This window comes from Sphaeramia orbicularis, chromosome 14 (assembly GCF_902148855.1).
Source record: "Sphaeramia orbicularis chromosome 14, fSphaOr1.1, whole genome shotgun sequence".
Classification (NCBI taxonomy): Eukaryota; Metazoa; Chordata; class Actinopteri; order Kurtiformes; family Apogonidae; genus Sphaeramia; species Sphaeramia orbicularis.
Genome location: NC_043970.1, coordinates 45,522,489 through 45,535,507, shown reverse-complemented (window position 1 = coordinate 45,535,507; position 13,019 = coordinate 45,522,489). Strand labels below are relative to the sequence as shown.

At 32.9% G+C, this 13,019-nt stretch overlaps 1 protein-coding gene across 1 annotated transcript in view; it reads right to left on the bottom strand.

Annotated features, from left to right (window-relative positions):
- Nucleotides 1–7,794, bottom strand: part of rars1 (arginyl-tRNA synthetase 1) — a 66,067-nt gene extending 58,273 nt beyond the window's left edge. Inside the window, exons 1-3 of the mRNA XM_030154794.1 lie at nucleotides 7,649–7,794; nucleotides 5,384–5,518; nucleotides 772–960 (exon numbers count right to left, since the gene is read on the bottom strand). Of these exons, the coding sequence (XP_030010654.1) occupies nucleotides 772–960; nucleotides 5,384–5,518; nucleotides 7,649–7,693 (369 nt within the window). The 5' untranslated portion in view covers nucleotides 7,694–7,794. The remainder of the gene's footprint in view (nucleotides 1–771; nucleotides 961–5,383; nucleotides 5,519–7,648) is intronic.
- Between the last annotated feature and the right edge of the window lie 5,225 nt (nucleotides 7,795–13,019).

Below are 13,019 nucleotides of genomic sequence, written 5' to 3'. Positions count from 1 at the left end.
GGAAATAATGATGCTCATTGAGCGACAAGAGAATTAACCTAAACGTAACTATTTTCTGTATAAATATGATATAAAACATAGCATTGTGAGAGTGTTTTTACACCGTTAAACTGTCTGTAACAATCTAGCCTGAAAATGTGAGTATTTATATTCGAATGCAGTTGAAAAAAAAAAAGAAAGGAAATAATGATGCTCATTAAGCGACAAGAGAATTAACCTAAGTGTACCTGTCTTCTGTACAAATATGACATAAAATGTGGCATTGTGAGGGTGTTTTTAAACCGTTAAACTGTGTCTTTAAGGATCTAGTCTGAAAATGTGTGTTTATATTCGAATGCAGTTGAAAAACAATGACAGGAAATAATGACGCTCATTAAGTGACAAGAGAATTAACCCAAATGCAACTATTTTCTGTATAAATATGATATAAAACGTAGCATTGTGAGAGTGTTTTTAAACCGTTAAACTGTGTCTTTAATAATCTAGTCTGAAAATGTGTGTATATATTTGAATGCAGTTGAAAAACAATGAAAGGAAATAATGATGCTCATTAAGCGACAAGAGAATTAACCTAAATGTACCTGTCTTCTGTATAAATATGATATAAAACGTAGCATTGTGAGAGTGTTCTTAAACCGTTAAACTGTCTTTAATGATCTAGTCTGAAAATATGAGTATTTATATTCAAATGCAGTTGAAAAACAATGAAAGAAAATAATGATGCTCATTAATAGTCATTTTCTGTGATCTGCACACATCTGGCTGTCTCACCTGGGCCATGGCCATGGCGCTGTTGCACTGGTAGTCTCCGAACTTGGCCTGCTGGTTGGGTGTGACGGCCAGCGGAGGGTTGTCCAGCTCAGGGCAGGATGCCCGGATGGCCTCGCCAAAAACCTCCTGCAGCCGCTGGTTGATGTTCAGCATGGATTTAGAGCAGAGTGTGCGCTCCTCCTGCATGCTCTGTGTACACAACATGACCCCGGTTTAATCGGTGTTCAGCAAATATGACAACAGACAAAAAGTGTGTAAAAGAAACAGCAGAAAAAAAGGGTCTGAGAAAAGCAAATGTTGAGGCCACAGGTTCATCTGTGTTTGTCATCAGAGGTGGAAGAAGCTCACACATTCTTTACTGCAATAAAAGTACAGATGATTACCGGCTAAAATTTACTTAGGGGGTCAAATGAGTGGCCATTTTTGTCAAAAAATAAAGTTGTAAGAAATGCATAGAACTGTGTCGAAATACTGCTAATACATCTGTGCACAGACTACTGATATTATTTGACAGTGGAAGCTATATTTTCAGAAATATTGGATTTTCAATAGCACGTGTATGTGAAAACTTTTGCTGGTGGACGGACGTGACATTACCCATGATGCTCTGGTCAGTACCAGTACTTTACTAGGAATACACTTATATACTTACTATTGCTAATTCTCCTCTTATTCATAAATGTTAGTATTGTGGATCTAAAACAATAACAGCTGACACAAAAACTCAAAATGTGGCAGTGGACGGATGTGACATGGTTGTTACAGATCCCATCATACTGATGCTCGGCAGCCATGTCACCGTTTCCAGAAATGATCTCTGCGCAAAAACTAGGATCAGAATTATTTATTGTACAGTTTATCATCATACTAAAGAGTAAATAATATAGAATTGTTATTTCTTCATAAAAATGCTTATTATTAGAAAACTGTTGATTTAAAAAGTGATGTGTGACATTCTTAATGTATGTATTGGTGTAACATAAGCAGGATGGATCAGCACCATACTCCATATTGAACCTGTAAAAATAAAACATCCGATATGTAGGATATAAACTTGTAAGAAAAACTGGGGAATCTAAGAGAATAGAATATTTGTTTTTCAGGTAAATTCAGTTAAAATACAACTTGGCCATTTGTGACATGAAAATATAGCTTTAATTGTGATGAAATTGGACATTTTTGTCCTGAAAACATAGTTCATATGAGCATCAACATGCTGCAACAGAACTAAAATCCTGTACATTTGCAGAACTTGCATTTACCAACACAAAGTTCCTTTGGGGATTCACTTATATTGATTTCTTATGCACAAAGACAGAAATAAGACCTCTAAGCAAATTTTAGCTGTTATTTAAAGAAAAACAAATAAAAAGAATGAGTATGCTCTAGAGAATGGACTTTTTACTGCAGTAACAAGTCAGCCCTTTTACTTTTATAAAATAATTGGGGCCAGTAGAGGATGTCATGTCCCCCAGCCCCCCCCACAAAATCTAAAAGTGGTACTTGTTAGTGAAGTTAGCTTATTTTCATTGACTTTGTTTGACACCAGAAGAGTCAAGCAGAGTAATTACTGGAAAAATATTGAACAGTTTTCTAGCTATTCTCCAAAAATGAAACAATGACAAACAGTATGATGGAAACACAGACAAACAACAACAAAACAGCCAAAAACACATGGCTGATGAAACTCAAGCAAACGTTTTCGTCTCGTGGTCTGGAAACTAAGGCTACGTTCAGACTGCAGGCAGATGTGGCCCAAAGCCGATTTTTTTGCCCATATATGACCTGTATCCGATCTGTTAAAGACAGTTTGAACGGCACTAAATCTCATTTTTTTCAAATCCGACCCAGGCCACTTTCATAAGTGGTCCTAAATGCGATATGTATCTGATATTTTGCAATGCGACTTCAGTCTGAACAGCCAGGTTGCATTTATCCGACTTTTACGGTATTGAAATACGACAAACGTCACAATTCTGCATCCCAGGAGTGTTAAATGCGTAAACACAGCGCGTACCTGCTTGGTCATGTATTACGTCAGGACCTCTTTTGCGCATGCGGGTCATTTAGGGTTGCATTCAGGTCATACTCAAAACTGATAGAAGTCGCACTTAACCCTTTCATGCACTATTTATGTGAAATTAGACAAGATATTTTTCTGCAGTGTTTTTATTCCTCTTTAGACATTAAAAAAAAACAATGTGATCAAGTTAAAAAAAAAAAAAAAAAGTTACAAAAATTTCCACTCAGCTGGACACCATGTATTTAATTTTTGAAGCAAAGAAGCATGTATTTAAAATCTAATATCAGAAAATGATATGGAAAACTATGCAATAAAAACACTTTTAATGCTGCTAATCAGATGTTTTCTCACATTTGAACATACACATTTTTTCGATTGCACTATTTCTACTTTGTCTCTTTTAATATTTGTTGCACTGATATGAAGAAGCTCCCCAATTTCGTTGTACAATGTATAATGACAATAAAGAGCATTCTATTCTATTCTATACTCTAATACTAGGTATTATTCACTGCATGGAGATAATATGCAAAAAAAAAAAAAAAAAGTTTAAAAAATACCTGTCAATTACAGTCTAATAACAATTAGCAATTGATTTACACTAAAACATGTCACTGCAGATCAGGTTTATCAAGAACAGCAAAGTTACAGTAATGGTATGAATGTCAGTGTATTATGGGATGGTGCATAAGTGTCTACTGTGTTGGCTGATATGGAACTAAAACAACCAAAACCCTGAATATACAAGAGAACAGCTGTAGAAGAACTGCCCACTGGAGTGACCACTGTGCATGAAAGGGTTAATGTGTAATATGAACGAGCACACAAAAAAATTGGATTTCACCCAAAAATCCAAATTGCGCATTAAGACCTGCTGTCTGAACATAGCCTAAATGACAGAGAAGCAAATTGCACCTCAGGTCATGTTACTATAATGTGAAGATGATTAACCCTTTCATGCATAGTGGTCACTACAGTGGACAGTTCTTCTCCAGCTGTTCTCTTGTATATTCATGGATTTTGTTGTTTTAGTTCCATATCAGCCAACACAGTGGGCACTTATGCATCATCCCAAACACTGAAATTCACACTATTCCTGTAACTTTGCTGTTCTTAATAAACCTGATCTGCAGTAACCTGTTTGAGTGTAAAAAAAAATTGCTAATTGTTATTTGACTGTAATTAACAGTTTATTTTTCTTTTTTAACCCATTAAGACCCAAACATCCACCATCTACCAAAATCATCTACTGATATAAACTGTTTAATCCCTGATGATCGACTAATCTATGTTAATAATTGGTATAAAATACAGTTCTTCATCTTTTCATGGTCATCAGATATGACCCATTTGGACGTTCAGAGGCTCTTTAGTTACCGTGGAAACACCGTCATCTTCTACAACATTGATTCACCAGTAAAACTCATGGAGTTCGATCAATGACAGTGGATAGAGACACTGGGTTTATGTTCAATTAATGATATATTTGCTGAAAAAGTAGCTTTTTCTTCAGTTTTCTCTATTTTTGAAATAGTAATTCTCAACTTTTCTCTGAGCTTTCATGAACATCTACATGATTAGTAAATTAAATGTCAGAAAATACCTGATTTTCACTGAAAAAAAAAACACAAAATACAATAAATAATATTACAATAATTGGTGATAAACCACTTAAGGATGGTTAAATATGGAGAACAATTCATTTGGGAACTGCCACAAATGTCACACTGGGTGCTTATGGGTTAAACAAAAAGTTGCTTCTTTTTTTGCATATTATCTCCATGAAGTGAGTAATAACTAATATTAGAGTATGTAAAAATGTGAGAAAGCATCAGATTAGTAGCATTAAACATGTTTTTATTTCATAGTTTTCACACAGTATATCAATAAATGCATGTTTCTTTGCTTCTAAAATTAAACACATGGTGTCTAGCTGAGTGGATATTTTTGTGACTCCACGAAAAATAGGTTCAGAAAAAAATTCAATCGCACTGTTTTTTGTTGTTGTTTTTTTTTTTTTTTTCATGCCTAAAGAGAAATAAAAACCACTCGGGAAAAAAAAAATCTTGATTAATGTTCTCATAATTCATGCATGAAAGGGTTAAACTATTCTAGAAGAACATTAACGTTACCAAGATTCGGAAAACAGAAAAACAGATTGGACAAAGGAAGAGACTGAACTATTCACCCAGTGGCAGGATTATTCCAGCTGATTACATCCTGTGAGCCAGAACATTATAATACGCTGAAATACATTCCTGTTTTTATTCTGGTTTAACATGCTGCTAATTTTTTTAATCCTGCGCTGTAGTATTTATTTATGTATATTTATTCATTATTATTTTTTACATTTTTACTGTTATTATCAGATTTTATTATTATTATCTTTAATATAGGATTCATTTTATAGGATTTTACCATGTACATTGCTGGACCTGAGTACTGATTTCGTTTCATGTATACACTACATGTAATGACAACAAAGTGAACCTTGAACATTACTGGTATATAAACCAATCCCAACTGATCAAAATCAGCAGTAAATAGAGTTTAGAGCGCCACCTGCTGGACTCTGGTGTCAACACTCACTTTTTTGAGGATGTTGAGGCGGTATTTGAGTTTGGCGTTTTCCTCCCGCAGCTCGTCCAGACGTGGCGTTGAACTTAAGTTTTGCGGGTTCTTCAAACTCTCAATTTCTGCAGAGAGGCTCTTGATCTCGTTCTCCTGAAAAGACACAAACATTGAAAAGTATATTTCATGTTTCCTGTTTGATTCTTCCCAAAAAAGTTACAAATAAAGTAATCTGTAAGCAATCACAAGAAACAAATGAATCATTACAGAGACACTCAGTTATTTTTAAAACCTTTGGTGCTCTTTTCTGAGAAGAGGATAAACATTTATTCCAAGATAATCGAGTGAAGATGAGTTTCATCGTAAGGCACATCCGGTCTAGAAAGGTGTATTAATAGATGTTTAAAAGAACATTTAATTACCTGCAGTTGAGTGAAGAAAAAAAAAGAAGACAAACTTGTTTTTGAGATATTTGTTTTTAAAATGTAGTCATTTGACCAGAAACAAATCTGTTGACACAACACACTATAAATGCAGTCACTGGTCTGTCATGGGTTGAATTCACAGAAGTCACATCAGTGGAAATGTCTCAAAATGAAACCAAAAGCTGTGTCCACATTATCTGATGCAATAAATCAAAAACTTACAGGAATGTAAGATAAATGACTTCCAGTAACACACACCCCGTGATCCAGACTTCAAAAATGAGACCTATAAACTTTTCAGGAAGCAAATATTTATTAGACTGACTTTACTATCCTAAAATTGATTTATAATATCATTTAGATTTCCATTTTTTGTTTTTCACTGTGTTATGCAGGAAGCTAATCAATGTTTTAAACCAGTAAAACATCAAAATATTAACAGATTTCACTTTCATTACTTATATTAAACTCTTAATTTTGTCTTTCAGGAATCCACAGTCACTGAGTGCAGTTTTAACCCTTTCATGCATGAATTATGAGAACCTTAATCAAGATTTTTTTCCTGAGTGTTTTTATTCCTCTTTAGGCATGAAAAAAAAAACAAAAACAATGTGACTGATTTTTTTTTTTTTTTAAAAAACCTGTTTTTCATAGTTACAAAAATGTCCACTCAGCTACACCATGAATTTTATTCTTGAAGCAAAGAAACATGTATTTAAAACCCAATATCATAAAGTGATACGAAAACAGTGAAATGAAACCATGTTTAATGCAGCTAATCTGATGTTTTCTCACATTTTAACATATTCTAATACTAGTTATAATTCACTTCATGGAGATAATATGCAAAAAATAAATAGTAACAACTGATTTCCACTCAAGAACAGCAAAGTTACAATAATGGTATGAATTGCAGTTTATGAGATGATGCATAAGTGTCCACTGTGTTGGTTGATATGGAACTAAAACAACAAAACCCAAGAATATACAAGAGAACAGCTGTAGAGCAACTGTCCACTGTAGTGACCTATGCATGAAAGGGTTAAATAAACTTTTAGGAGGCAAATATTGACATATTTACCAGTTTTCTCAAACAATTTCATCAGTGTCTCTACATTACAGAGGTGAAGTGAACAAAGAGGGGTTTAAATCACTGTATGGCTAAAATAATAAGTAAACAAAACTGGATAGGTTAAATGTATTTTATTCTTCTACTTTGCAGTTTTGAGTTTTTCAGTCACTCTGATACAGACTAAAAATTCTATAAAATGCATAATATAAACACAAGCTTAGTTTGGTTCATAGTTACTATAAAATGCTGTCAAATGAAAAGAAGGAACCAGCATGAAACTCCACTAAAATATCCATAAATTTTATTTCAACAGGGCCCTAAATGCAGTCCGACCACCAATAGGGGATACTTTATAGCTTCAGTAAATATCCTGAGTATTATCGTATATCCGGCATTAAAATAAAACATGTAAACATGCTAATACGCCTTGTATCAGTCAAATTATTTGAAAACCTTGTAGCGTTTTGTCGTTAATATGACACCTGACGCAGCAACGCAGTAAGGACAAATCAACACATTAACAGGAAACCAAACACCAACAATACTTAAATATAACCAAAAAAATATGTGTATATATCAGCCGATTGTCAGGGCGTGGGCTTCAAAATCAAAATATAACGTTAAACTTGTTGATGAATGTATGGTTTGTGATTAATAAGCAGATCCGCATTAGATTATCAGTTTCTTTTATGGTGTTCGGCGCGGCGGTGAAATTTCAAACCACTAGCGGTCCTTCAGCCTCTTTGCTAACATTAGCATATTTTTCCACGTAAACCGGCCGCTTACCTGTTCCTGCAGTCGGGCCTGATACTCGGTTACAGGGTCTCCCATCTTTGTGGACTCTGTGGGTGAATTCTACCGGCAGCTAGAGGTGGACCAGTGGAAACTCGTGGCTGATGAAACAAACAGAGAGAAGGAAGAAGTCCACGCAACTTTCACTTCCGGTGCCTTACGTCATCAAACCGCGCCCCGCTTGTTTTTTTTTTTTTTGTTTGTTTGTTTTTAAACAGATTTTTTTATGTTATTTTTAATGTAAAAAGAGTTATTTTACCAGTGAACTACCTCTGTTTTCATATAAATATTTTTTGGTAAATGTTATTTTAACATTGTGTTGATTTGTACATTATATTTTACTCTATGTACAGTTAGGGAAAAAATATTAGACCACCCTTATTTTCTTCAATTTCTTGTTCATTTTCATGCCTGGTCCAATTAAAGGTACATGTGTTTGGACAAATACAATAAGAACAACAAAAAATAGCTCATAGTAGTTTAATCTAAGAACTGATATCTAGCCATTTTCCATGTTTTCTTGATAATAACCAAAATCACTTCGGTTCTTCCATCAATATCTATGTCATTGTACTGACAAAAACAGTGCTTTTAGACATTTCATGTTTTCTTTTCTGTCTGTTTTAGTCACAGGATACACACAGGAGTTAATACTTGATTACGTACCATTGTTTTTGATGACTTTTGATGGTCTAATCATTTTTTCCACGACTGATTGTTTCATTTAACAGATCTAATGCCACATTTCAAAATCTGTATTAAAAATAATTTACGTAAATTCTTCAATGTTAAACCAATTTCAATAAATCTCTGGAGTAGATTTATATTATCAAGAGTACTTACATTGGCAAATATTGTGCTTAATTTCCTCAAACAATCCTTAGTCTCTTTGGGGAAATATTTAATTAAAATGAAACACACAAAACACTTTAAAAGTCAATTCAAAATATTTGTTTATTATAAGGCTACAGAGATGCTAAATACAAAAGCAGCAATATATAATGAGATGTACACTATTTGAACTCAATAACCTAATACAATATTAAATAGGGTTTTAATTTGTGAGTTTAAGTTATTTTTTAAATCAGATTTGATCAGAATTAATATCATTTCAAAGTCCTTGGTTTCAATGATTTTGAATTTGCACCTAATTTAACATTAATATCATCACTCTAAACCTGTCTTATATTAATTACACTGTAATCAGAAAAAGTTTCTTTTTTTAAATGAATAAAATTTTGATTATTAGACCTTTATTTAACCAGATAAAATACAGAAGTTACTTTGGATACATTTTATGGCATTTAACAGAAAAATAAACAATGTCTAGGAGACAATACTGGCTGTAACATTAATCTGAAAATGGTATTTACTTAATGCAGATGCTGAGAAACTTTCTTCATTGTCATTGAAACAGTTTGAATATTAATAGTTGTTTCATTAAATATGCATACAGTAATTACATTCAACACAGTAAATGTTAGAAAAAAAAAAACCCAATGACATCAACGTAGAAGAGAAGAACATTTTTATTTGTTGTGAAACTACAAAACATATTGTTTGTTTTATTTTTTTGTGCTGGTGAAATATTTACAACTCTGGTCGACAGTACAATGTCTGAGAATAAAATTCACAGCTTTTCGGGACTCTCGCAATAAAAAGGAAAAAAAAAAAAAAAAACAGGAAAAGCACACCCAAATCACAAAGTGCAATAAATACATGCTGTATGTTTGTCAAAGCCGCCTCCATACAAATACCAGGTTCATCACCAGTCGTAATACAAACAGATTCATTAGAAAAAAAAATATATAATCAAACGAGGAAAAAAAAAATGCACTTTAAAATCAAAAAAAACAAACAAGAATTATATCACAACCTACATGATGAAAAAATAATCATTTGTGACTAACAGCATTTGTTTGTTTTTTTTTTCTCTGAATGATCGTGATTTCTCGTAGCAAAAACCTACATTCCTTCATCCAGACGTTACATAAACGAGTGATTGCGTTAAATATTCGTCAATCAAGACATCGGACTTTTAAAAAAAAAAAAAAAAGATAACAGACGGAGCTGCTCGACAGACTACAGAGATATGTCTAATATTTAAAACTTCTCTACGCAGGAGGAAAACGGGATTGATGTGGTGAGAAAATGTTCGTGATGTGGTACGTTTGCGGGTTCTTTCAGGCCACGCGACGACGGACGAACAGAAAAAGGAACGAAATAAAATAACATCGGTTGCTTCCAAAAGGCACGATCACTCACATAACGCTGAGTCCTTTCATTAAACTCACAGCTCCAGTGTTGTTTACAGCTGCATTCACGCTACGGGGGGGGGGGGGGGGGGTGCTTTATTACATACGAATATGTAAAAATCGGATAATTTCTCACATTCTGGACGCTGACGTTCACTTCACAATCGCAAAACCAACAGCCTGACTGGCTTCTGTAGGACTTCTTAGCTGTTTTTTTTTGGCGCTGGTATTTATTTATTTATTTAATTTAACTGAGGGACAGTCTGTCAGACTTCATCACCATGAAAAATAATAAAAGGGGTGTCAAATATACGGTCTGCGGACCAAAACCGGTCCACCACACGGTCTAGTCCGGCCCGTCAGTGCAAAAAAGTTCCACTGAGGATATAAACAGAAAAGGGTGTTGAAGTCATTTTAGTTGAGGGACCACCTACAGACTAAATAATAACAGAATAACCTATAAAGAAAATAAATAATCAGATTTTCTCGTTGTTTTAATGTGAAAAAAGTAAATTGCATTGTGAAAATATTTATGTTTAGAAACTATCCTTTCACAATAAAACGTGAATAATACGAACGAATACGAACCTGAAACGTCTGAAGAAAAATAATCATAGTAATAATAAAAAATAATAATGCAATTTTAACAATATTCTGCCTGTTATTAAAGGTTTTGTGGATTTGTAGATCCACTGTGATCTACAAATACTACATGGTTGTTCAGGTTATACACATTTTCATAACGTAATTTTACTTTTTTCTCGCTAAAATAAGGTGTTGAAGTCGTTTTAGTTCAAGGGCCACGTACAGATTAAATAATAACAGAATAACCTATAAATAATAATCGGATTTTCTCGCTGTTTTAATGTGAAAAAAGTAAAATTGCATTGTGAAAATATTTACGTTTAGAAACCATCCTTTCACAATAAAACGTGAATAATACGAACAAATATGAACCTGAAACGTCTGAAGAAAAATAATCATAGTAATAATAAAAAATAATAATGCAATTTTAACAATATTCTGCCTGTTATTGAAGGTTTTGTGGATTTGTAGATCCACTGTGATCTACAAATACTACATGGTTGTTCAGGTTATACACATTTTCATAACGTAATTTTACTTTTTTCTCGCTAAAATAAGGTGTTGAAGTCGTTTTAGTTCAGGGGCCACGTACAGACTAAATAATAACACAATAACCTATAAATAATAATCGGATTTTCTCGCTGTTTTAATGTGAAAAAAGTAAAATTGCATTGTGAAAATATTTACGTTTAGAAACCATCCTTTCACAATAAAACGTGAATAATACGAACAAATATGAACCTGAAACGTCTGAAGAAAAATAATCATAGTAATAATAAAAAATAATAATGCAATTTTAACAATATTCTGCCTGTTATTGAAGGTTTTGTGGATTTGTAGATCCACTGTGATCTACAAATACTACATGGTTGTTCAGGTTATACACATTTTCATAACGTAATTTTACTTTTTTCTCGCTAAAATAAGGTGTTGAAGTCGTTTTAGTTCAGGGGCCACGTACAGACTAAATAATAACACAATAACCTATAAATAATAATCGGATTTTCTCGCTGTTTTAATGTGAAAAAAGTAAAATTACATTATGAAAATATTTAGAAGTTTGTTTAGAAACCATCCTTTCACAATAAAACGTGAATAATACGAACAAATATGAACCTGAAACGTCTGAAGAAAAATAATCATAGTAATAATAAAAAATAATAACGCAATTTTAACAATATTCTGCCTGTTATTAAAGGTTTTGTGGATTTGTAGATCCACTGTGATCTACAAATACTACATGGTTGTTCAGGTTATACACATTTTCATAACGTAATTTTGCTTTTTTCTCACTAAAATAGACAGAAAATTAGATTATTTATAGGTTCTTCTACCCGTCTGGCCCACTTCAGACCATACTAAACTAAAAGAACTAAAATGACTTGGACACCCCTGCTTTATCTAATCCTGTGATCACACACACACACACACACAGTGTCTGATGTTACAGCTCGACAACAGCCTCCAGAAAACACCTGTTTTATTCAAACTAGATCCAAACATGATGCATATTTATTCATTTATTGTGTTTCTCAAAGTCCTGGAGGTACAGTATATGTCATCAATAACTCTACATTTACCCATAATCCTACCTTCAGAGGATTTTCATGGACACTGCAACACTTTTTCAATCTTCATGTAAAAATGATTACATGATCTGAGGAAAAAGTAGTGTGATTACTGTGGGATATGCTGCAGTTTGATTGAGATTTGACTACAGCTGCTTGTTATTGGGAAAAAAATGTGGAAATGCCTGAATTTTTCAACTAACATACAAAATGTAACATAGCATAAAAATTTTGTGACTTTTACTTTGTATGTTCTTCAAAGTAGCTCTTAAATCCATAATATCACCATAGAACTCAATGTTTTGGTTTTTTTTTTTTTTTTTTTAAATAAACCTTTAAATTGCAGGTTTTGGTGATTTCAGAACTGCACTCACTGATACTACAGATATAATTCTGATTTGATTAATTGTGCAGACCGTGTAAAATGAAGACAAATGGAACAAATTACTTTTTCACCGGACGTATAAAAGGACAACTTTAATAAGATCTGGTGTAAAATGGTCTGAATATGTTAAATATATGAGATCTGACATTGTATAATATTATTTTATAACACATCCAAACATGATGCTGTCTAGATCTGTCAGATTTTCTTAAGTTGGTGAGATACTGAATAAACTCCCATGCTAGTTAGTTTACTGTTTCTTTATTGTTAATGTTAAAAAAAAAAAAAAAAAAAAAAAAGGAAAAGTAATTGTAATGTGGTTCCTGTTGAACTTTGCTTTTTTAATAAAAAGAAAATGTAAAGAAAAAAAAAATTAAGTATAAAGAAGGAAAAAAAATTTCAGACTCATTCTGGACTCGGTGGACATGGTTTTCTTTCCTCTTATTGTATTTTTTGAACAGTGATTAATCATTTCAAAAATCAATCACCTATTATTTTGATTAAAAATAACAGATTTTAAACAAATTAATCAGTAGATGATGTCTTTAACACAAATCATCCGGATAAAATCT